A 24,655-nucleotide genomic window follows, 5' to 3' on the forward strand; every position below is an offset into this window, starting at 1 on the left:
ATGTGATTATATGAGGATTTATTTTCAACATATTTTCTTTTATAAAACAGAATTTTTCGTTATGGTCATGGATAAAATTACGTATGGTACTTGTGAGCGTGATCTTTCCACTCGCGCAATAAAGATGCACTTACCTCACAAGTACCATAAATAACTATTATAGTCTTCTTTTTTGTTCTCATTTCCTGGGTAAGTTTACCCCATTCTACAGAAATATACTGCTTTAATCTTTCTGCAAATATAAAATGGTTCATGCTTATAATTATTAACTGAAAGTTTTTCACTTTTCTCATTTGTTATAGGTCTATTCTTATGGATGTTACAGTTCTGATGGTCCAAACATAGAATTTATCCAGTTATCTTATAAATGAGGAATAAAATGCACTTTTTATGTTTGAATAACAGGTGTTATCTACCTCAAGAATCTGGTAACACAACATTGGGCAGATCGAGAGGTGGAACCAGGACAGCCTTTACCATTTAGTATCCATGAGCAAGATCGGGCAATGATACGAGATGCCATAGTTGATGCTGTAGTTCATGCACCAGACCTTATCAGGTAGATTATCACTTATTGTAACTCTTACATTCATATTGTGACTCCTTTATGTATAATACACTAGTTTACTATTCAGTTTTGCCTAGTAGTCATGATAGTGTGCCATTGCTCGACAATCTGCTGGATGTAAAAATCGTTGGATCAGAGGTTCTCTAGTTCAAACTGGCTAGAGCTAATAAAATCCTTAACTTGGCTTCCTCCAGCAAAGGCCTTTCTCATAGATTTATGGCACATAAGTGTAACATGTCCCTCATAAAAGGACAGCTGCTTCTTTTATATAATTGGATTTCGAAACTATCTTTATGTGTTGAAGTAAAATTTCTTATTTTCTTTTTTTCTAGAATTCAGCTTGCAGTAAGTGTAAGTAATATAGTGAAACATGACTTCCCGGGACGTTGGACACAAATTGTGGACAAGATCAGTATTTATTTGCAGAATCCTGATGCAGCTGGTTGGACAGGAGCTTTAATGTGTTTGTATCAGCTTGTGAAGAATTTTGAGTAAGTTCTTAATTGCACTCTACATTTTTTGTCTGCATGTGCACAGGTGGGGGAGTTTGGGGATATTTGTAGCGTAAACACAATTTTAATATGAATTGGTAAGAAAAATTAACGATGTGAAGAGTAGGAGTTTTGTATTTAAGGCATTCAACACATCTTAGTGTCTGGGAAACATGACAACTGATGAAAATGAAATAAGTAAAGAGATAAAGTTGTGAATTGCCACAGGAAATCGATGTTGCAACTTGAACAATGAGTAGAAAGTATTAAAAATATATGAAAATATTTTAAAATCACTTGTCATGCAGAATAAGACTGTTATAAATATATGGACGAATGCAATTCTGAAGAGGATATATGCATTTGTAACAATACAAGGGGAATGAAGAGAACAAATTGAACACCATGTAAAATTACTGGTAGATAGAAGAGGAGACTGGACTGGACAGGACAAATAAAGGATAAATTAAATTAAAGTGGTGACAAGAATCTTTGAAAACAATCTAGGAGGAAAATGACATGTTAAATATTTGGAGAGTCAGAAGATAATCTTAAACAATAATGATAGCTCGAGGTAGGAAACTCAGGAAAGAGAAAAGTGGGCTAGTGTCCTAAAGGTCAAGGTCCTTAAAAATTGTTAGGGTTCACTGATCTAGTGGTTACTGTTGTTAGTCATAATTTTCAAAGAGAATCTCTGTTTCAAAATGAAATTCTATGTGGCGTTGAATACCGGACACTGAAAACTACTACTTTGGAAGTTGGCAGGAATATTATACACACATTGCTCTACACCATTACCCTATTTTTGATCATCTGAAGATGAAGGTGTGTTGTTAATCAAGCAGATATAGTTGTTTGTGACCTCTCCAATGAGTAGGAACCCCTTTTCATCTGCTCACCTGCAGACAGAGGTAAGAGCCTATTTTCTCTAATAGCATAGATATCCATTATCAGCGCTATATTATATTTTGTAACTTTTACATGCCAGTTTATGAAGAGTATGCGTAAAATTTACGTAGGTTAGTATTCCAGGGTTAAGAAAACAAAAAGTAATCCCTCAAGAGATCCGTTAAAAAGGGTTTCTAGTGTAAATCATTAGCATGGATTCCTTTAGGATGGAAGTAAAGCCGAGGATCTCTTGTAGATTTATGGCACGTAGAAGTAACAACATTGTCCCAGGCAGAGGACTCCAGATAAAATTTGCCAGTCATTTCTCTCCCATATCTAAATTAGGAGGTAGCAGAATGGTCCACTTCAGTTGCCTAAGTGCACATGGGCTTGGCTTGCTCTCCACTCACGATCCACCCTATGCCATATGTGTGAGAATTTTGTATGGTTAATTTTCTTTCAGGTACAAGAAGCCAGAAGAACGTGGTCCTCTGAATGAAGCAATGAATCTTCTGTTTCCCATGATGTACCAGCTGTGTGTACGTTTGCTTCCTGACCAGTCAGAACAGTCGGTGCTTCTCCAGAAACAAATACTCAAAATATATTTTGCTCTGACACAGGTAAGTAGCATGCATGGAAATAACCCACTTGTTTATATTAAACCTTTATCCTCTTGTGAAATTTCTTTGGAATGTTTGGGTTGTAATACAGGAATGTATTCTTTTTAATTGAATACAGCATCTCTACTTGCATTTTCTTAAACAAATTTTAGTGTTTAGGACATGGCTGGACAATTCCCAGGAGTCAGGTTGCCTTGGCAATGAAAAAATTGAATCTGGTGCCCAAAATGTTTAATTTGACTGCTAAAATTCCATTGTGAAAATATTGCAAAAAAATATGTATTATTTATTTATCTTATTTAAATGTTATCAGTATTACCACTACAAATAATGATGTATATAATTGATCAAAAATTTAATTTGCTGCTTTTTACATATTATATTGGTTTTAAAAATGCCAAAGAACTTCGTTACTCACTTCAAGGCAAAAATGATTTCTGGAAAGGAAGAAATGTTGAACGCCACAATGGGTGGATGGTATAAATTCGGAGTAATTGGGCAGAAGCTACCACTTCATAATCTTCTTGATAAAGTTTTCTCCATGAGAGAAAGGTTTCCCTTTATAAGTAAAAACATCAGCATTGTTGCAGATTCACCAACATTAACAGCATCATGTGAAAAATTTAGTGTTATGAATCCACTGAAAAATAAACTCAAATCTTCTTTATTTCAGATAGCATGAATCACTTAAGGGGTTAGGTACAACTTACAGCAGTAAAATTTTGGAAATATTAAACATTTTTTCCCCTCCATTACTGTATCTTGTACAATAATGAAAATTAGTATGTGTAAAACACTGTCCTTCTGCTATATGAAAAAAATATTTTTACGATTTAAAAAATAAAAATATTTACATCCCCCCCCCCCCCCAAATAGAGTTCACTGTGCAGTGATCAAGCATTTCCCAGGAGGGACTGTGGTAAATGTTGTACCTACAAGTAAGGAAGGTAGATGTGCTAAATTAAAATCACAATATAAATAATTCTTCTTTATTAAATCTCAAAATAACTTCCATTCCAAACTTAAAATGTTGATGCAACCAGGTTATGTTAACATGTAAAACTCCGTTCACATTAAAATAACACAGTTTTGTAATTATTTCTGCAACATATTATGCAATAAGAAGTGCGAAGGGGTCTTATACACACATTACACTAAATAAAATTGAGCGCCGACACGCTATAAAGTAATATATTTCACTCAGCTCCGTATACTCAAATAGAAAAGCCTGACTCATCGAGTGACGTCACACAACCTGCATTACGGCCTGGTCTAGATCACGATGGCAGTGGTTGTAGTTAGAGATGGCCGATATTTCACAAACCGATATTTTGTCACAGGTATTTTTTTGTCACAGATGAACCTGTGACTGATGATGCGAAATATCTGTGACAAAATATCGCTACCAAAATCTGCTCCGTATTCAGTAGTCTGTGACTAAAATATCACTAGTGATCGATTCAGTAATCTTATCTCTTAGGAACAGGGAGTCTGTGACGTTCTCACAACTTTCTCCTCTCTGTCGTGGGTTTGCGCATGCGCATGATACAGTAACAGCAATCGGGCGGTGACATTTGATTATTTTTTCGTGATATTTTCTTCAATATTATTTTTTGCAAAGTGATGATTTGTTGCAAAGTTATTAGCGGCATTATAATAATATAATTATCAGTCTGAAATTTTTGTTTTCATAGTTAGTCTGTAGCCTATATATGTTTTATAAATATTTTATGCATTCTCCGATATCTTTACATTTTCATATAACTGTGAATTTATATTAACTTATATGTATTTTCCACTCAATTTTTACGCAGTAGCAATATTTTTTCAGTTATATTTTTAATTACAAACAGAATAGTTAAAGGAGCCTACAACATTATCTTAATAATGTCACTGAACGTTATGCTCTTCCGAACTTTCGAAGCATTTCTCAGAAGCCGACAACAGTACCTATAGTATTAAAACCGAACGAGACAAAACTGGCTAATATGGTGGGCAACTTATTTGACTAAACTAACCTTGAGGTAGTTTTCTTCGTATTCCCCTTATACACTTCGCATATACGAATCTGTGACAGGTCAGGTTTGGTTAGTTTAAGCTTTTATTATGCCTAGACATATACGATCAACAATTAAACCAGCGTTGAGGTAGTTCTCTTCGTACTCCGTGCATACACCTTACATATACGAATCTGTGACAGATTAGGTTTGGTTAGTTTAGGCTTTGCTATGCCTTGCATATACGATCACCTGCATCTCCACAAAAAATCAAATTCTACGATTTTCATTTCCGATATCACCGAAACTACCTCAGCGCTAGTTTAACCCGATCAACTGCATCTCCACAAAAAATTCCTTATAAATGCAACGATTTTCACATCCGAAATTGCCAAAACTACTTCAGCGCTAGTTTCACCATCTTATTATAAATGATGTGATTACTTCCGATATCACCGAAACTACCTCAGCGCTTGTTTAATCCGAACAACTGCATCTCCACAAAAATTCCTTAGAAATGCAACGATTTTCACGTCCGAAATCGCAAAAACTACTTCAGCGCTAGTTTTACCGTCTTATTATAAATGATGTAGTGATTACACGATTTAAATAATACCATTGATTACCAGTACCACTTTATCTTTTGTAAAATCCTATCTGAACAACTGTTTTGTTTCGTAATTATTTTCCAATGTTTTTCCGAATACTTATGTTTCGTTAATTTTTATTCTATGACTGAATATTATAATGTTAATGCACGACTTCCATTATATTATATACAATAAAAATGATCAATTTTTAAAACGATTAGGATAATCACATAACCTCAATTTCTCCATATCCAACTACATTTAAAAATGATCAATTGATTCAATATTTATAATATAACCTCTTGGTACAAGAGGTTAACTTTTGACATTTATTTATTTATTAATGGTACATGTACATAATTTATTTGTTGGATTTTCCCATATAAATCACTGATGTGTGGCGCGTATAGAGAAATCACATTCACATTTCATTGCTCTTCAATATTTCCTGCTAGTTTTTATCGGTGTGACAAAATATCAGTGTAATTCATGCATATTGTGCTTACTTATCGATATAAAATATCGGTGTGACAAAATCACAGATAAAAGTCACAGATATTTAATTGTCACAGTCACAGTTGTCACAGATACTTGAAAATATCGTTTAAGCTCATCTCTAGTTGTAGTGTTACAAAGAACGCAAAAAAAATAGCATAGTCATTAATAGCATTCCATTCAATGTATATGGTAAGATTTTATTTCAGTACTCTCTTCCATTGGACTTGATCTCCCGAGAAGTGTTCTCGCAGTGGATGGAAATAGTGCGGGCTGTGGCAGACAGGCCAGTTCCTGAACAAACCAATGCAGTAGATGAGGAAGACAGGATAGACTTGCCTTGGTGGAAGTGTAAGAAGTGGGCCCTCCACATCCTCCATAGAATGTTTGAGAGGTACTGTGTCTTCTAAATTGCCAGTCTCAACCAAATGCTTGCTAATTTATCATTTGAAGTTGTTTGAAACTCATGACTTTGTTGGTGGATCATTGAACCTCTGAACTTATTTGTCTTCCTGTTATCTAGTACTATGACTAATATATCCAATTTAATTTTCAATCTTATGACTTATCATCATTACAAACATTAGTATTTGCTAATGTTAGTCATGAAATGAACGTATGAACATTTTCGCCTATTACGACATCATCAGATACGTGGTTATTACTACAATATCTGAATATAGGTTACATAGTGGAATCGTGTTTACTGTTACAGTAAATCATCGATTTTATGAGTAGAACAATAAGATGTTAAATCACGAGTTTTATGTAATGTGCTTAATATAAATTGAAGAAGATTATGTTAATATCAATCTCAATAAAATAGCATTTGGAAAACTAATTTTTGTCATATTCATGTGTGATGGAAATGTATCTATACATAAAACTCATCTTACATATATTATCTTACATGTGTTTATTTTTATCAGAATAATGTTAAAATGTTAAAATTGAGGAAACATTTATCATACCTGTGTATGATGATATATTGTGTTAAAATGTGGCATGAATTAAAATTCATGTAAAATTGGTCAATAATATGATGTAACTACACATAAAAATAATTTATATAGTAGTGTTATGATAACACATCGTAGGATATGTATTATGTTTTATATACAATACAATTATTATCTTTTAAATGCAAAATATGCTTCTTCCTTTTTTTTTTTTTTTTTTTTTTGCAGATGCGTGTTTTCAAGTTGCTCTATAATCTGTCAATTAGACAGGATATGACTTAAATGAAATTTAATTATTATATGTTCAAAAAGGCATAATACTTACGTAAAACATTAACAAACTTACGTGTTATGTTTTGATTATTATTACTAATTGGTTTTGAAAAACGAATTATTTTACCGTGGTCTCATATTAGTCTGAAAAAAAGGTTATCAAAAATGTATGAATTTCAGCAGAAGTTTATCATGTGGTATTATATTGAAATCTTATTATGTTGAAAAGGAACTTATGTGTATGAATTGTAAATTCCTGTTATCTATTAGTTTACGTTTTTATTTTTATCACGAAATTCATATGTTTTCAGATATGGGAGTCCAGGAAATGTTACTAAGGAATATAAAGAATTTGCAGATTGGTACCTGAAGACATTTTCTGCTGGTATTTTGGAAGTTTTGTTGAAAATTCTGGATCAGTATAGAAGAAAAATTTACATTTCACCAAGAGTCATACAACAAACAATCAATTACATAAATCAAGGGTATGTAATACATTTCTCACTTTTCATTTACTTGCTTCTACTTTAAGTTTGAAGTTAGAATGTTAAAAGTTGCTAAACAAAAAAACCTGTTGGGCTGTTTTTTTAATAATGCTATAAACATCACGATATTACTTTAAAATAAACATTTGTTTGACATTATTGAATTGATGTTCAAATGATTGTAAATTTGGGGTCACTTCGATATTTTTGTATTAACTTCAGACTTACGAAAGTGTTCTAGAAATTATAGTGTTTGTACCATTTTTTATTAATATCTTACTATAATTTCAATAATGATCAGGGCTGGGTATTTATAGAGATCGCGAAAATCACGACATAATAGATATACAATAGATTTTTGCTAATCTTTTCGAATTAAGTGATTCTGATTAATAATATGCGGTTAAAACAATTGTGACAAATCTCGAAATAGAGTTCTAATAGCGAAATATGGACACATTCGAAAATTATTACTATTGCGTCGTTTTATAGCAAATTTCATATTATTTTTTTTTTTTTTCGGATTTTTTTTTTCACTTGAATTTGTTATATATCCAAGTAGCCTACATTACATGGTATTCCAGGTGTTCTGATTACGCTAGTGAACTCAAAAGACGGAGAATTCAACGTTTCACTAATAATTCGAAAGTGTTAATTTGAGAGCTGCAAGTTTTTTTCGTTTTTAATGAATATTTGTTAAATACAGTCTCAATCTAATAAATATTGCCTATTGGCCATACTGCACCTTTACCAGAATCCAACGAACCTTTAATGTTAATTATTTGCAAAGCAATATTCATACTGATTTAATATTCCAATTCTAAAATAATTGTATTTTCCAAAATTTCCATTAATCTCCGCCAAGAGTACAAATCAATCTCCAACAATCTCTGCTGACAACCAATATTAAAAAACACAAATGAAAAAATAAATCTCCATAAATACCTGCCCCTGATTATAAGGGTAAAAACTTAAACATGTCATGTAGGCCACATACAACACTAAATTTTGTTGTATATTTACGTTGTATGAATAATATCGTTTTTCTTAATAAAAATATTGCATAAATAGTTAAATGTTGTCGATTTTTAATTTATAATGTTAGGAATTATTTTATAAATACTATTTTTCGCTCATGAAGAAGGTGTTTAAAAAATAATACATTAATGGCCGTGTGCACCAGTCTTGATCATCTAGCCTGTTTATCAGCAATCACGGAAACATGGTTAATTCTTGACAATGATCAAGTTACAAATGCGGTGCACCGACATTTTCCCTTGATCAACTCAGTACTGTCAGCTGATGGTAAGCTCGCTTGAGAAGAATCATCTGAGCGCTAGGTTACCTCATATAAAACAGCGAACGAACACACTCTGTCAATTATCGCTTCGTTTTTGTTTGTCGGACTGTTTCAAACATCCTTGCAGTTTTCAAATATCAAGTTTCAATAATCATGGAAGGAAAAAAGGAAAGAGCACCGAACTTCTCACAGTTCGAAGTGGGAGTTCTTTTAGAACTCGTCAGCAATTCTGCATCCATATTAGAGAATAAAAGTACTGACGGACGTTCTCTAAGAGAAAAGCAGGCTACCTGGTTGGATTTAACCTCACAATTCAATATGAGTTATACGTGTTTACATAATTCCACATAATTTGTAACGTAATTTATACAGTGGTTATTTCATATTATTGATAATAATTGGGAAAATTTCAGTATACGGATACCTCACTGACAGTTATCTTGAATTAGGCAGATTTGTATGTGTTTGTCGAATGCTCATCATCTTGCTTACGAAAAGACACATTTCAGTGCCAGTAATTTATTTGGGAAAATTTCAGTATACGGATACCTCGCTAACAATTATTTTAAAATAAAAAAAAGCAATTCGTCTGTGTATGTCGAATACGCATCATCATGCATACGAAAAGGAAGTTTTTAGTGCCAATTTATTTTGTGTGCACAAGGTTGGAATTTTGGAGTAAGAGGGAAAGGAAAGTATCCTTGTTCTGAAATTTATCCATTTATTTTGTGTTCACAAGGTTGGAATCATGGAGTAAGAGGGAAAGGAAGGAATCTGTGTAATTTCTCTTAATTCAAGCTAAATAGCCTAATTGTCCAAAACGTCATTTAGGTCCTAATAGTTTCAAACGGCAAATCTATAGCTAATAAGTGATAATCTCGCATTCTACAAAATGGTCATTCAGTTTTACTATATTACTAGCCGTATCCGTGCGCTCCACTGCACCCGTTAGAAATAAATATAAAGTAATTACATAATTAAAATAGGACATTTGATCCAGGGAACATTCGTGTTTCATAGAAGGATGAATCGTTTATTATGTTACTTAATTTAAATTGTATTTGCATAATTAAAATGCTATCATTTTGATCCAGAGACCACTCATTTGGTCATAAAAATCATTTTAGGAAATACAGGAAACGAATGTGCAGAATAGTCTATCAAGTTTTCTGTGTATAAGAAGCTATTTTAATATTACCTGTCGTCGATTCACTCAGAAGTTACTGTAATAACATTATAGCATTATGTCCATCTAGAGAAACTACATTTTCCAATGGTGAATTAATAATTAATTATACAAATCGGTTAATTTGGCTTCCGATATTACTTCATACAAACACAGAAACATTCTCTGTAGGCTATCTTTCATAGCTTTCGATTGTTGCTGTCCAAGGCCCTTTATAGACGAAGTCATTTGTTTTTTTATGTCATTACACGGCCTTAGATGGCAATTATTTTAATTTTAAAACTCATTTATCTCATTAAATATCAGTCCTATCAAAATTTTACAAAGGATAAAACTTATCGGAAATGATTTTTAAAGAAACTTTTATTATGTCACATTTTTCACAAAAATCAATATTAAGCGAGATATTTCGATTTATTTAATTCAGGCCCCCTTATAACCCCCCTTTTAAATAATGTATTTTGAATACCATATAGCCTAAAATCTAAGTTACAACGAACTTAATTTATATTCCAATTTTCATCGAAATCCGTTCAGCCATTATCGCGTGAAAAGGTAACAAACATACAGACAGACAGACAGACATACAAACAAAAATTTCAAAAAAGTGATTTTCGGTTTTAGGGTGGTTAATTATACATGTTAGGACCAATTATTTTTGGAAAATCGAAAATTACCAGAAAAATTTCGGCTACAGATTTATTATTAGTATAGATTACCAGCATAGAATAACTACTTTGTTATTATGTTAACAAAATTGGACAATTAAGCCTAAATAATATTTTGTCCTCAAGTAAAGTCCCGATCTTCCAAAGCAGAAACATATATAAAACAGTCTATTTTGAGAAAAAAAAAAAAAGCATTTTTATTATTCATCTACAAACTTCTTTCTACAATAACACCAATTCTGTTATTTCCGCAGTGATTTGCGTGTTCAAGATATATAATTTCATCTTCAATTCCATCAAGTACATCAAATCGTGCCGCCATTTTGGTTTTCTCGACATGACCATGTTCAATTCAAGATAATCGGTCCCACATCCGTGATCAAATTTGTTCATCATCAACTCGCTTGTTTAACTTTGATCGAGATGATACTCCGCAAATTGGCGTTGAAGATGGTCAAGTGCCGACTTAGCCATGGTCAAATTTTAATCGAGAATGGTGCACACGGGGATAAGTTGTTTATACTGTACAGACCCAGAAACAAAATTTGGGCCACCTGAATTTTCCAAGTTCCGGTTATAACACACTGTGCATGCTCATGCTAGTGCTCGTTTCTGGGTCTGCACATATAGAACCTGTTGGTGCATTAATATTCATGTTACCTTTGAGAATTACACATTTTACTTGTTCTTTTGCAGAGTTAGTCATGCCTTTTCATGGAAGTTCCTGAAGCCACATATGTTTGCCATAATACAGGATGTTCTGTTTCCAATTCTGTCCTATTCCCAAGCAGATGAGGAACTTTGGAATACAGATCCTTACGAGTATATACGTGTTAAATTTGGTATGTGACATAATTAGTATACTTCTTCTTACAAATAAACATAAAATAAAACATTTTTGTGGTTGCAGTTGCAGTTTTGATGCTTTGTGGTGCGAGAAAGTTATTTTATCCATGACCATAACGAAAAACATGCCTTTACTAAATACTTTTGCGTTTGTAAAGTAGGCTTTTATTCAACATTACTTTATTCCACTAGTGAGATAAAGACTTTACCTCACAGTTTGAGCTTTATCTCACAGTTCATTAGTATTTTCCTAGTACCCGGGTACACACGTATACTTTTCCATTGAACTATTACTCAAGAAGTTAATATATTAGCTACTAGATGTCACTACCTCTACTTCTTTATTACCATTTCTTACATATACATACACTCAATACTGCACGCATTGTATTCTTCACCTGACATAATTAGGAACATTAAATCCAGACGTTTGAGATGGGCAGGGCATGTAGCACATATGGGCGAATCCAGAAATGCATATAGAGTGTTAGTTGGGAGACCGGAGGGAAAAAGACCTTTAGGGAGGCCGAGACGTAGATGGGAGGATAATATTAAAATGGATTTGAGGGAGGTGGGGTATGATGATAGAAACTGGATTAATCTTGCACAGGATAGGGACCAATGGCGGGCTTATGTGAGGGCGGCAATGAAACTTCGGGTTCCTTAAAAGCCATTTGTAAGTAAGTACATACACTCAATCTCCTTCTCTTTTCTCTGTCTACTATGTCGTAATTTGTGCATTGCATCCATATCTAATATGTATTTTTTTTTAAATCTTGTAATAATTTACCTTTTGCGATGCGAGGAGACTTGAACCTGCGAAGTTGGGTTTATAGGATTTTAAAACAACACACGTTAGCCAACTGAGCTAAACAGACACGATAATTAATTACGTCCTCTTAAGTTGACAGAAGTAAAATGAGAAATTATTTTAATCACATTATTCCCGTGAACACTTCTAAATAATCCCTGAAACTTCAAAAAGACGAAAATACACGTTTAAAATGAAAAAAAATATATATTAAAATTATATAATTAATTATAATTTGTTATTTATCCAATGCCTTAGATACCATTCTTCACTAATCATGGCCTCCTACATCATGACCTACCTAGTACACTTACAGATTCTAAAATCCATGCCATGATATGTGATTATATGAGGAGTTATTTTCAACATATTTTCTTTTATACAAAAAAATTTTTCGTTATAGTCATGGATAAAGTTACGTATGGTACTTGTGAGCGTGATCTTTATTGCACTCATGTAATTTAAGCAGTTGGCTGATGCCTCTCGCTTAAATATTTCCACTCGCGCAATAAAGATGCACTTACCTCACAAGTACCATAAATAACTATTGCATGTACTTACATCATCTCTATTATTTCGATCTGTTTTCTTCCCTCTGCATGCCTCTGTCATGTCCAGTCTTATCCTTAATACTGTACTCAGTTTGACAAGAGAATGAATGAGTGGACTCGAAAGTCGTTCTGAAGTTTTGACGACAAGTTTTGTCATTACCAGGATGGACCTGGAACATTCCAGTCTGTAACCAGTTGCTCTACCAACTGAACCACCTGATCTCTTAAAATGCATACATTCTTTAAAAAAAAAGTGTCATGCTGGGTTGCAAGAAACCTGTTCCATAAATTGCTATTCTCTCGTTAAGTAACGGACCTTTAAACTATTCCAGCATTTAAAGTATAGTTCGTTGCAAATGTGATATTTAACGATCTGTTAGCTATTCCATCTTTAAACAGAAAAGATTCAAAACGACAGAGCCATCATAGCCGGCACAAATAATTCGCTTATTATACGTGCGTGTCGCTATGGTCATATTGTGTTTTTGGATAGTCATTGTTTTCAAACTTTGCACGTAGAAGACAGGCATCAAATACTGACCTAGGCCAACATGCAACGATTCTTTGTACAGATTGATAAAGAAGTAACCCTTCCTGTTTCGGTACATCTCATTCAAGTGTCTACTGGGGCTTTGAATTTTCATAATTACAGTCTATGCACCAATAACGTTGGGAAAATTGCAAATTGAGAAGAAATCCTGTTTTACTGTTTGTACAGAATTTCCTTGAGGCATAGTAATGTATTGTTCTCTCATTCCTGCAGTACAGTCACACCTTATTATTCTACACACTGTAGATTTATAAACACGAATATGATCCACTATCACATTCTGAAACGCTCCTATTGTGTAATAGCGCAAGGCAGTCAAAAGCTGTTACTTGCTGATACTGTCTTACTGCGTGCGATTTGTTATCCAACATGATGCCCTATTTCGTGCAAGAGAGCCATGGATGTGTCTTTTGATAATCTAAATCTAACCTTAAAATCAATATCATATTCTTCTAGAGGATTTGATCGTCTCTCAGTATTCTTGGTCTTGGTAGATGTTGTACCATATCAAACATAACCTCTACATCAGACGATTCTATAATAATACCCGTAATAAAATTGTTTTATTCACAAAACTTTTCCTATACACACATGAATCTCGAGTTCATTGTCATATGTACGAGTATGTTACATTTTACTTACCTGTTTCTGATGATAACATATCCACGAAATTACTTAATACTGTCAGATACAAAAACAAGAAATAACATACAATATGGCGGCTAACGATTCGTTAACAGTTTACAGCCCCGATTTTCGACCTATAGTTTACAGAGTGCTTTAACGAACCAATAGCTTTAAAGATCGTTCTTGCAATGCTTACTGACGCTAAATGGACAGTTACAGGACCAATAACGAACCTATAAATGCTTTCTTGCAACCCAGCATCAGTCATACAGAATAGAAACAGGTTTTCCCCTCCCAGAACTTTTTATCATATCTGCTGCTCGTTTCTCTGCTTAAATCAATTTTATCTTGAAAACATTGTGTTGTATTATAACGTAACATGTTACCATCTATCCAGGGTAAACAGTGACTAAACATAATTTTTCTTGTTTGCAGATATATTTGAAGATTTTGTGTCACCAGTAACTGCTGCACAAACATTGCTTCATTCTGCATGTAAAAAAAGGAAGAACATGTTGCAGAAGACAATGCATTTCATTATGCAAGTGCTAACATCACCAAATGCAGATCCTAGGCAAAAAGATGGTGCTCTACACATGGTAAGAATTCTTTGTTTGATTACAAAACATTTCAGGATTAACTTTTGGGTGGTTACTGTATTAACATAAATGAAAGTACAGTAACACAAACCTCTGAAGAAATAAATGTAAATTTTTCTTAAAAAGGTGGGTTTCACTTAATATAAGCAAGGAAGAGCTAAGAGTAGAAATTAGGATAACCTTTGGTCATTTAACTACATTATATTTACGGTACATATTCTTAATATCTATTTACAGTAAAACTCCGATAAGACGCTGTTCAAGGGACCGGGTGTAAAACGCATATTAACGGGGACCGAGTATTAGGCAGGTATACTAATTTTGACTTATATACAATGTCTGTTAGCATTTTTCTTTATTGAAATACATGATTCATGAAAGGTAATACAGTATTACTCCATTATGTAATTACTCTACTGTATGTTAAAGACATTTACAATATGTACTGTACTTAATTCTTTCGAAAAAAAAAAGCCATTTATAGTTTGCCGTGTGCATGTTCTCCAAGTCCTCATGTTTCCCACACTTCAGTTTCTATGCTTACATCCTCCTGACGTCGCAGCTGTAGTGATTGAGTCGCGAGTTTTTATTATCGTTCTTAATGTCGATGATGGGATTTCTAATGCATCAGAGAGTTGTTTCTGAGTAAGAGTACTGTTCTCATCGTACTTTCGTAAGATTTCCAGTTTTTCCGACACAGAAAGGGCTTTTTGTTTAACAATCATTGTAATCACATTCACAGACACTTCAATACACAAAAGGACAACAAACTGCCCAGCAAAAATTTTCAGAATTTTATTACGGCCGAGTGAGGAATGCTGTTTGAGAGAGAGGGTTAGCAAGAGGGTGAGGTATTGTAACTATATGTAGGCTTTAACCACGCAGATAGGGAGGGAGTCGAATAAGAGACCGTAACAAGAGGGTGGGGTATACTAAGGTATGAAGTTTGAAGGTTTAAATGCGCACGTAAAGGGTCGAATACCAATACTTTTCAGGTTAATGGCACCAGTGAGTTCAATGACCAAGATGTTTCAATGCTGTTACTGTACATTGCTGAAAATTATATCGAAAATACTCCACAAAAACAGCGTATTATGTGGGACTTGAGCGCAACAAACGGGGTATTTTATAAAGGCATTGTATATGAAATGTGCAGGACCGGACAAAAAAAGCGTATTACACGGGATAGCGTAATAAGCGTCTTATCGAGGTTTTACTGTAATTTAATATTGCCAAATGCACAATATATTATGTTCACAAAATTTTTTGTGACCAAGTAGAAGAATGAATATTATTGATCGGTGTAAAAACCTAAAGATGTCAATTTGTGTAGTTACTTTAGTTTTACACTAAGCTCTCGTATTAATAAAGAAGAGATATGACTGTAGGGAATGGGGTTCAAGAAGGAACAGACATTCCTATGAATATATGCCTAGGTAAACATGTAACAATTAACTTATTCAGTGTTTGTAACTCATTTTAATCATTACATCACAGATCACGAAATAGAATATGTTCAAAACCAAGCTCTCAGACTCATTACTGGTGGAATCAAAACAACTCCAATAGATTCTATGAGATTCCTCACTAATATTAACAGCATCAAAATGACAATAGAAGAAAAAGCACTGATTCAATATGAAAAACTTATTAGATTACCAGGAAACAATTGGCATTCATACAGTCCTCTCTGTAGATTGAAAACTCAAAAAAGTTTCATATCCATTGTTTAAGAATTAAAACAGAAAATCAATATCCCGAATTTAAAAGAAAACCTAGAAATTAAACCAAACCCTTTAACTCTATTAAATATGGAATATAATCTAAATTTAACAGAAGAAATACTGAAATCAGAAGTAAACACTGAAATACTAAAACAATTGTCTTTAGAGACAATTAATATTAGATACCCTCCACAAAACTGGCTTCATTTATACACCGACGGATCCTTGATCTCCAGAGAACAAGGTGCCGGTGCAGGTGTTACGTGCTGTCTCTTCTTACTTTATAGATCTCTTGGGTATGGAACAACAAGTTTTGATGGAGAAATCATTGCAATAAGTGAAAGTCTCAGGAATCTTCTATGCCACATCAGTAAATTTAGGAATGCAGTTATATTGTCAGACTCCAAAGCAGCTATTCTATCAATAGTCTCTAAACACACACCTTCATCTCAAACAGCAGAAATAACTAAAATGCTCTCTCAATTAATATCACTCAATAAAAGAATTGTATTCCAATGGATACCATCCCATTGTGGAATCCTGGGAAATGAGAATGCGGATGCTTTAGCAAAGAAGGGCAGCACTGCTACTTACAGACCTGTTACTAAATCTACATATTACTCTGTAAAAAGATTTATTAAATCTACATACTTAGACTTCAACAAACAAAATTTGATAACACAATCGCAAGGGAAAAAATGGAACTCTCTGCATCAAAATCCACAGTTGATTCCCGATTTACCACGAAAATCGTCTGTAGCTGCATTTAGATTGGCAACAGGCCATGATTGTTTGGCCAAACACCTGCATAGAATTGGAATATATCAGTCCCCTAACTGCCCATTGTGCAACTTAAACCAAGAAATGGATTCGGAACACCTCAAAATCTGTGCTTCATTGGTGGTCATGATAATATCTTTGAAAAATATTGGAGTGCAAGAGGTCAAATGACTTTATTGTCAAACGCTTGGCATTAGAAAACAACAACAAACAACAACATAATTTGAAATTTTGAAATGTAGTCTAAATTATTGAAAACTGTTACAGGTTGGCACTCTGGCAGATGTCCTATTGAAGAAAAAAACATACAAGGAAGAAATGGACGATATGCTTTGTCAGTATGTATTCCCCGAATTTACCAGTCCTCGGGGTCACATGAGAGCTAGAGTAAGTAAATTTGCCTTTTATTTGTGTCATGCATATATAGTGATATACATGCATGTGGGTGTGTCCCAAAAGTCTCCATACATAGGGAATATCAGTTCAAAATAGAAGTGTCACATAATAGGCTCAATATAACGGCTTTCAAGTCAGGCACAGATCACTGAATGAGTTCCAACCTGTTCCGATATAAAAGCTACAACATGTTCATTGTCACATGACAGGCATTGACGATGAGGATTTGCAGATGAAGAGTATTAGGGGAAATCAAGATATGTCCATTTTTAGTGATTTTATGGTATACGTCGCATTCTGTAGGTGGCAACTGGGACAACGGAACTGTCCAAACACAGGGAAAAAAAATTAAAAGTAGAAATGAGGACCGTTTTCACAAAACTGAACAAACGCCACTTTAAAAATTTTACAGGAAACGTTCTTCTTAGTTTATTCTCAGATCTTTGATGCTATAATTCTGGAAAAAATTGGGCATTGTTCCTCTTTCAGAGATGCATTAATTCATATAAAGTGCAACTATTATTGTTATCTTAATTATTTGGAAAAAAATATGACAAAAGTTAAGAATTTCACAAAACTCAACATATCCACTTTTTTAAATGCATATACCTTAAAATGTTTAATTATTTTTCATTGGCAGTTGTAAAATCCCCGTCAAAATCATTAATACGTATTTTAAAATAGTGCTTAAGTACTCCTGAATTAAAAAACAGTTAATTGAACACACTGAAACCTAATTTCAAGCTTTTTTTTTTTTTTTTTTCCAAAATTTGTTTTTGACTTACAAGAACTCTTTATTTGCACGAATTAACTGTTTCTATTTGTGCAGTACATTACACAGATCACTGAAGATCAAAATCGTGCACAATAATCTCAGTGCAATGGTTCATCATAATCTATTCTATTATCAGAATCTTTGGCATATCCCTTTAAAACTTTACCATAAAATACCTTGCTTCCCCTCTCCGAAATACCATTATGGAGGTAACTCATTAACTTCCTCATATCATTAGCTTTGTTTTTGCTGACATGGTTCACCAGTGAAAGGTCAGATGCTTTAGACATTACAGAAGCACTTGTCTTTCTTGGTTTAAACACTTGAACTTGTATTGGTGCAGAAAAATTTGTGTTTTGTAAATAACACTTTACACGATTCTTACAAGTTCTTTGGTACGTAAGTACTCTCATCTCAGATAATTTAAATGGTAATTTGACTTTTACATTATTTTTTGTCATCGATTTTAAATCACAAATATGCCAGCCTTTGCCCAAAAGTTTTACGTCCCCAAACATTGCCATAATTTCATTATAATCTGATGCCAATATGATGTATTCATGTGTTCTCAGCTCTTTCTCTATCAATCGAAACACATGGTCTGGAGGCATATAGCTATGGTCACGGATAGGAAAGAAATGTTTAATTTCTTTAAAAACTTCAGAGCTTTCCATATAACCAACAAGCATAGCAATCAGTATGCAATTTTTATTCTGAGACCCACAAGAATCTGAAAACAATCTCTAAGAGTTAATTTCAGGATTTTTCTGTGAGTAAACATTTTTTCTAAATTACCTATGTAGACCTTCAATGTCGTAATAACATACCTGTCACTTTTCTAAACGTAGCAGCACATAGGCCTACTGGGAAACCTTCTTCATTTTCACCTCTTACGAAATATGAAATAGACACAAATCTTTCTAGCTTTTTGAAGTCCTTCTATGCTGTTTAGGTAGATCAACTTTCATATGTCTTAGCAAATAAATTATCGTGTTTAACTTTTGGCTACTTCTGTATAAATTTTCTCGAAAATTAATTAGATCATTTAAGCAGAAGGAACCTGCAGCACGTATTCTTTTTCCCTGTTCTCAATGATTACAGTCTAGTTTGGATGTATGTCATTATTTTTAGGCGCAACTATATATTTCTTACTCTTACATTAACGTACTCTGCTTCTACTCTTCCTGTCCCTTTCAGTAGCTTGAACGGATTTAGAATACTCAGGGTTCTTATCCAATTTTCATCAGCATTCATAAAATACATGCACTTACAACAGCGGCCAGATTTATACTGAATTAACGCAGGAAACAACAAAATATTATATAATATTTGAGCTCCGAAATGTGTCACTGTTGTCAAAATGCAAATATATTACATTATTGTAAAGTATTGTAGCTTGTGAAACAGGATAGAAGTGTGAAATGTTGAGTTAGAGGATATGTTGAGTTTTGTGAAAATTTAAGAACTGGAGATGTTGAGTTTTGTGAAAACTCTCTACATTGAGACACTCTTTTTAACGGAAAATGTTGAGTTTTGTGATATTATGAGCATTGCATCATTTTCTTCTTATTACAATTGACCAGAATCCGTCAAAACCCGCATTTCGAAAAAAAATGGCGTTTGTTGAGTTTTGTTAAAACGGTCCTCAAATGTTCGTGTAAGGTAATGTCGGACTTTTGGTACACTGATTAAAAACCAGCTTGTTTTTCTCGACAGTGATGTTTTGTGACATTCCCTGTTTTCTCCCGACACCTTTCAGATGTTTAGAGTCCCAGGATTTTCTTCTGGTAGACTACAACTTAACATGATCCAGAGGTAAAAATCGAGGTGCGTGAGATCTGAGGAACAGGTTGGCCACATTGAGTACAATGTGACATTTTTATTTTGAATATACATTTCCTATGTATGGAGCCTTTTGGGACAACCTGTAGTATAGCATGAACAATGGAACGAGCAAAAATAGATTGTTCCTGCTGTACTAACTTTGCTGGGTAGAAATTGTGGTATAAATACTTCAATAAAGTGATGATTACTTCAGTGCGAAGTACTAAAATTCTTCAAATTCTGTGTATTTAAGAACTCCTTAAAAATACCCTTTATTATAGTGAGTGTGGTAATTCTGTCGTAGGAAGAAAATGTTTGCAACTAATAAAACTCTTGATTTTTTCTGAATATCTTCGACATTTTGTTGTTTCTTAATTACAGGCTTGTTGGGTCTTGCACTACTTCAGTGAAATAAAGTTCAAACAGGAAGCAATTCTTGCAGAAGCCATCAGACTCACCACAAATGCTCTCCTGACAGACCAGGACTTGCCTGTCAAAGTGGAAGCTGCTATTGCTTTGCAGATGTTGCTTAATGCGCAGGATAAGGCACAGAAATATGTGGAGCCTCAGGTATGCTACAAGTCCAGAGTATACAGTAGATGCACTGCAGATTGACTTTTCTTTGGCAAAGACTATGGTGTTTGGCTTTGTCATTGTGGGTTAGCTAGTGCCATACAGTCTATACTGTTTTCGCTGTAAGAAAAATCCTAATGTAAACATAAGCATGTTGCTGTCATACCCGTGATTGGCTCCTAGTCGAAACACTCACACGACGCAGGAAAATATAGTTCGTATTTGGAAACCATAATCTTGTATTATTTGAAAATAAAAAATTGAATTCGAGTTGTTAAATACGATGAAACATGTAACTTCACTCATATGTAAAATGCTATGTAAAAGAAAAACTATTTTTATATATTATTATGTACAATGAACGCGGATGAATACCAAAAGTAACACCGCGGTAGTCTGTTCTTGTAACAAGCTGGCGTCACTTGAGCTCGTAGTTGTCATAGTATGGCTTCTGCATACTCGGTGTGTGTGGTTATTAATCATAAGAGTGGAAACCCTCTCAAAAGCGGAAAAACAAATAGTCTTAAAGGTATATAATAAGTTATGTGATAATTTAATTACAGTAATTATGAAGTAAATGTTTCCTAAGCAAACGAATGCATAGTAGTGAGGTTAGGCCTACTGGATGAGTAACGGGAAATGTTTAACATGAAACAGAATGTACAACAGAAGGCGGGAACATGTATTGAGAATCTATGGCGCCAAACAGTGGCCAATGAAGCCTCACTTCAGTCACGTGCTATTGTCTACATTAGGATTTTTCTTACAGCGAAAAGATTATATTTAAGTTTTCCTGTTTCGTAATCCAACATTTTACTAACGAAATTTAATGTTTAGTTGTTATAGTTTTTTTTGTAATAGTGTCATTATCACCCTTTGTCACTTATAGACCTAGTATAATTTTCTCTACTTGTACTTATGTGATTAAATAATTGCGTTGACACACATGCTAGGTTGAACTGCTTTATATATGCAAGTTAAATATAAATTTCTTATTGATGGTACGAAAATTAGATATGATAGTTTCCAGATTTTTGTAAGAACACAGGCATGTTTATTATTTCATTTCTATACCTGTCTTTATCGAAATTAGTTTTCTTACATTAGTAATTTTTTTGTGAATTGCTTTTATGTATGCCTACAACTGCCAGTACTATCTTTATAATAAACACTAAAAACTTACACATAGAAACATCGACAACTCCATTTTACCCAACAGCAGCTAAACAAATGACTCTTTAGACTTAATCTAGTCTGCGCCATTTGTATCTGATCCATTTTATAACTGGATGCACTTATGCAATATGGAACCAACCACCATTTTATGAATATCTGGATTTCTATTGCAAAATGTGTCTTAATGTCTATAGTTTCTTATACAAAATAGAACCAACTCCTATCTGTAACGTGCTGCCCTATAGAGAAATCTGAACCAACCACCAAAAACAGAATCCATAGTGCAGCGTTTTGCAATTTAGAACCAACTCCAAGCTGTCACTTCCCATGTTTGTTTTGTGTAAATATGGGAGTTTGAATACAATTTTTTGCTATTATGAGTGTTATATATTATATTATATTATATTATATTATATTATATTATATTATATTATATATATATATATATATATTTTTTTTTTTTCTTTATTGTGCTAAAACAGCATGTTCTATTGCATACAATATTTGCAATACTACATGCTATGTTTATGTTACATATCCAAAATTTAAAATAAATAAAATGTATCTACTCTACACAATATATGATCAACTAGTAATTATAAATCTTATGCTTAAGAACATTACAAATGCACAATTATTTAATACATCACAAATACACATTACACATCCACAATTAAATTATCTATGTACTATACAGAATCAATCCGCTCGCCAGTTACAAAGCTTATTATATTATATTATATTATATTATATTATATTATATTATATTATATTATATTATATTATATTATATTATATTATATTATATTATATTATATTATATTATATTATATTATATTATATTATATTATATTATATTATATTATATTATATTATATTATATTATATTATATTATATTATATTATATTATATTATATTATATTATATTATATTATATTATATTATATTATATTATATTATATTATATTATATTATATTATATTATATTATATTATATTATATTATATTATATTATATTATATTATATTATATTATATTATATTATATTATATTATATTATATTATATTATATTATATTATATTATATTATATTATATTATATTATATTATATTATATTATATTATATTATATTATATTATATTATATTATATTATATTATATTATATTATATTATATTATATTATATTATATTATATTATATTATATTATATTATATTATATTATATTATATTATATTATATTATATTATATTATATTATATTATATTATATTATATTATATTATATTATATTATATTATATTATATTATATTATATTATATTATATTATATTATATTATATTATATTATATTATATTATATTATATTATATTATATTATATTATATTATATTATATTATATTATATTATATTATATTATATTATATTATATTATATTATATTATATTATATTATATTATATTATATTATATTATATTATATTATATTATATTATATTATATTATATTATATTATATTATATTATATTATATTATATTATATTATATTATATTATATTATATTATATTATATTATATTATATTATATTATATTATATTATATTATATTATATTATATTATATTATATTATATTATATTATATTATATTATATTATATTATATTATATTATATTATATTATATTATATTATATTATATTATATTATATTATATTATATTATATTATATTATATTATATTATATTATATTATATTATATTATATTATATTATATTATATTATATTATATTATATTATATTATATTATATTATATTATATTATATTATATTATATTATATTATATTATATTATATTATATTATATTATATTATATTATATTATATTATATTATATTATATTATATTATATTATATTATATTATATTATATTATATTATATTATATTATATTATATTATATTATATTATATTATATTATATTATATTATATTATAGCAACAAGAGTAATGTTAATGTATCAAAGAAAGTTGTAGAACCGAAGATGTTTAGGTATCAAATATGTAACTGCAGAAGAAAATCCAATGAATGTTTATTTTAGTAGGTTATTTTACGACGCTTTATTAACAGCTTAGGTTATTTAGCGTCTGAATGAGATGAAGGTGATAATGCCGGTGAAATGAACCCAGGATGCAACACCGAAAGTTATCCAGCATTTGCTCATATTGGGTTGAGGGAAAACCCCGGAAAAACCTCAACCAGGTAACTTGCCCCGATCGGGAATCGAACCTGGGTCACCTGGTTTCGCGGCCAGACATGCTAGCCGTTACTCCACAGGTGTGGACAGGATGATGTTGATGGAATCAATGGTCCCCTTGACTTCACCTTGGAATGATAAGTCAATGTCTGAACAAATGCTAATGAATATATATTTTTTAAATTTTATTTGTAATCCCACAATTAGTGTCTCGGACGTTTAGTTTTCCAATAATAAAGTGTTAAACATGGATTTGAACTAGAATGTTGCCTCGTCTCTCTCTCATTTGAATCACAGAAGTAGGAACGAAGTGCCAATATCCATTTTTGCAATAAGCAATATGGAACCAACTCCAGTGTTGGCCTTCTACTCTGTGTGAGTCAAATACTGATGCGAGCTGCACCATTGATCTGAAAGAGCATTTCAGAATGTTAATAATACAATCATTACTTTCGTAATAGTATTGATGTAGAATTTTATTTGTAACGATTTGCTAAAACAGCTATAGCTCAAAAGCTGTATTTTGGACTTGGTTCCATATTGCATAAGTGCATCCAACTGTCACAGATATTACTATGTTATACCAGCCTTTCCCTGGTCCTGGGTATACCACCATTATCTTGGCAGACATTTTAAACAAAATAAAATTAA

At 31.9% G+C, this 24,655-nt stretch overlaps 1 protein-coding gene across 5 annotated transcripts in view; it reads left to right on the forward strand.

The window, feature by feature from the left end:
• msk (importin-7 msk) overlaps positions 1-24,655 on the forward strand; it is an 84,517-nt gene that overhangs the window by 20,245 nt on the left and 39,617 nt on the right. For 3 of the 5 annotated variants that reach the window (XM_069830476.1, XM_069830480.1, XM_069830478.1), the window contains exons 3-11: positions 406-559; positions 901-1,059; positions 2,411-2,567; positions 5,847-6,043; positions 7,193-7,366; positions 11,217-11,362; positions 14,341-14,504; positions 17,276-17,395; positions 20,385-20,573. In XM_069830476.1, coding sequence (XP_069686577.1) covers positions 406-559; positions 901-1,059; positions 2,411-2,567; positions 5,847-6,043; positions 7,193-7,366; positions 11,217-11,362; positions 14,341-14,504; positions 17,276-17,395; positions 20,385-20,573 — 1,460 coding nt within the window. The remainder of the gene's footprint in view (positions 1-405; positions 560-900; positions 1,060-2,410; positions 2,568-5,846; positions 6,044-7,192; positions 7,367-11,216; positions 11,363-14,340; positions 14,505-17,275; positions 17,396-20,384; positions 20,574-24,655) is intronic. The other 2 variants (XM_069830477.1, XM_069830479.1) reach the window with 1 other exon arrangement.

This window comes from Periplaneta americana, chromosome 7, assembly GCF_040183065.1.
Source record: "Periplaneta americana isolate PAMFEO1 chromosome 7, P.americana_PAMFEO1_priV1, whole genome shotgun sequence".
Taxonomy (NCBI): domain Eukaryota; kingdom Metazoa; phylum Arthropoda; class Insecta; order Blattodea; family Blattidae; genus Periplaneta; species Periplaneta americana.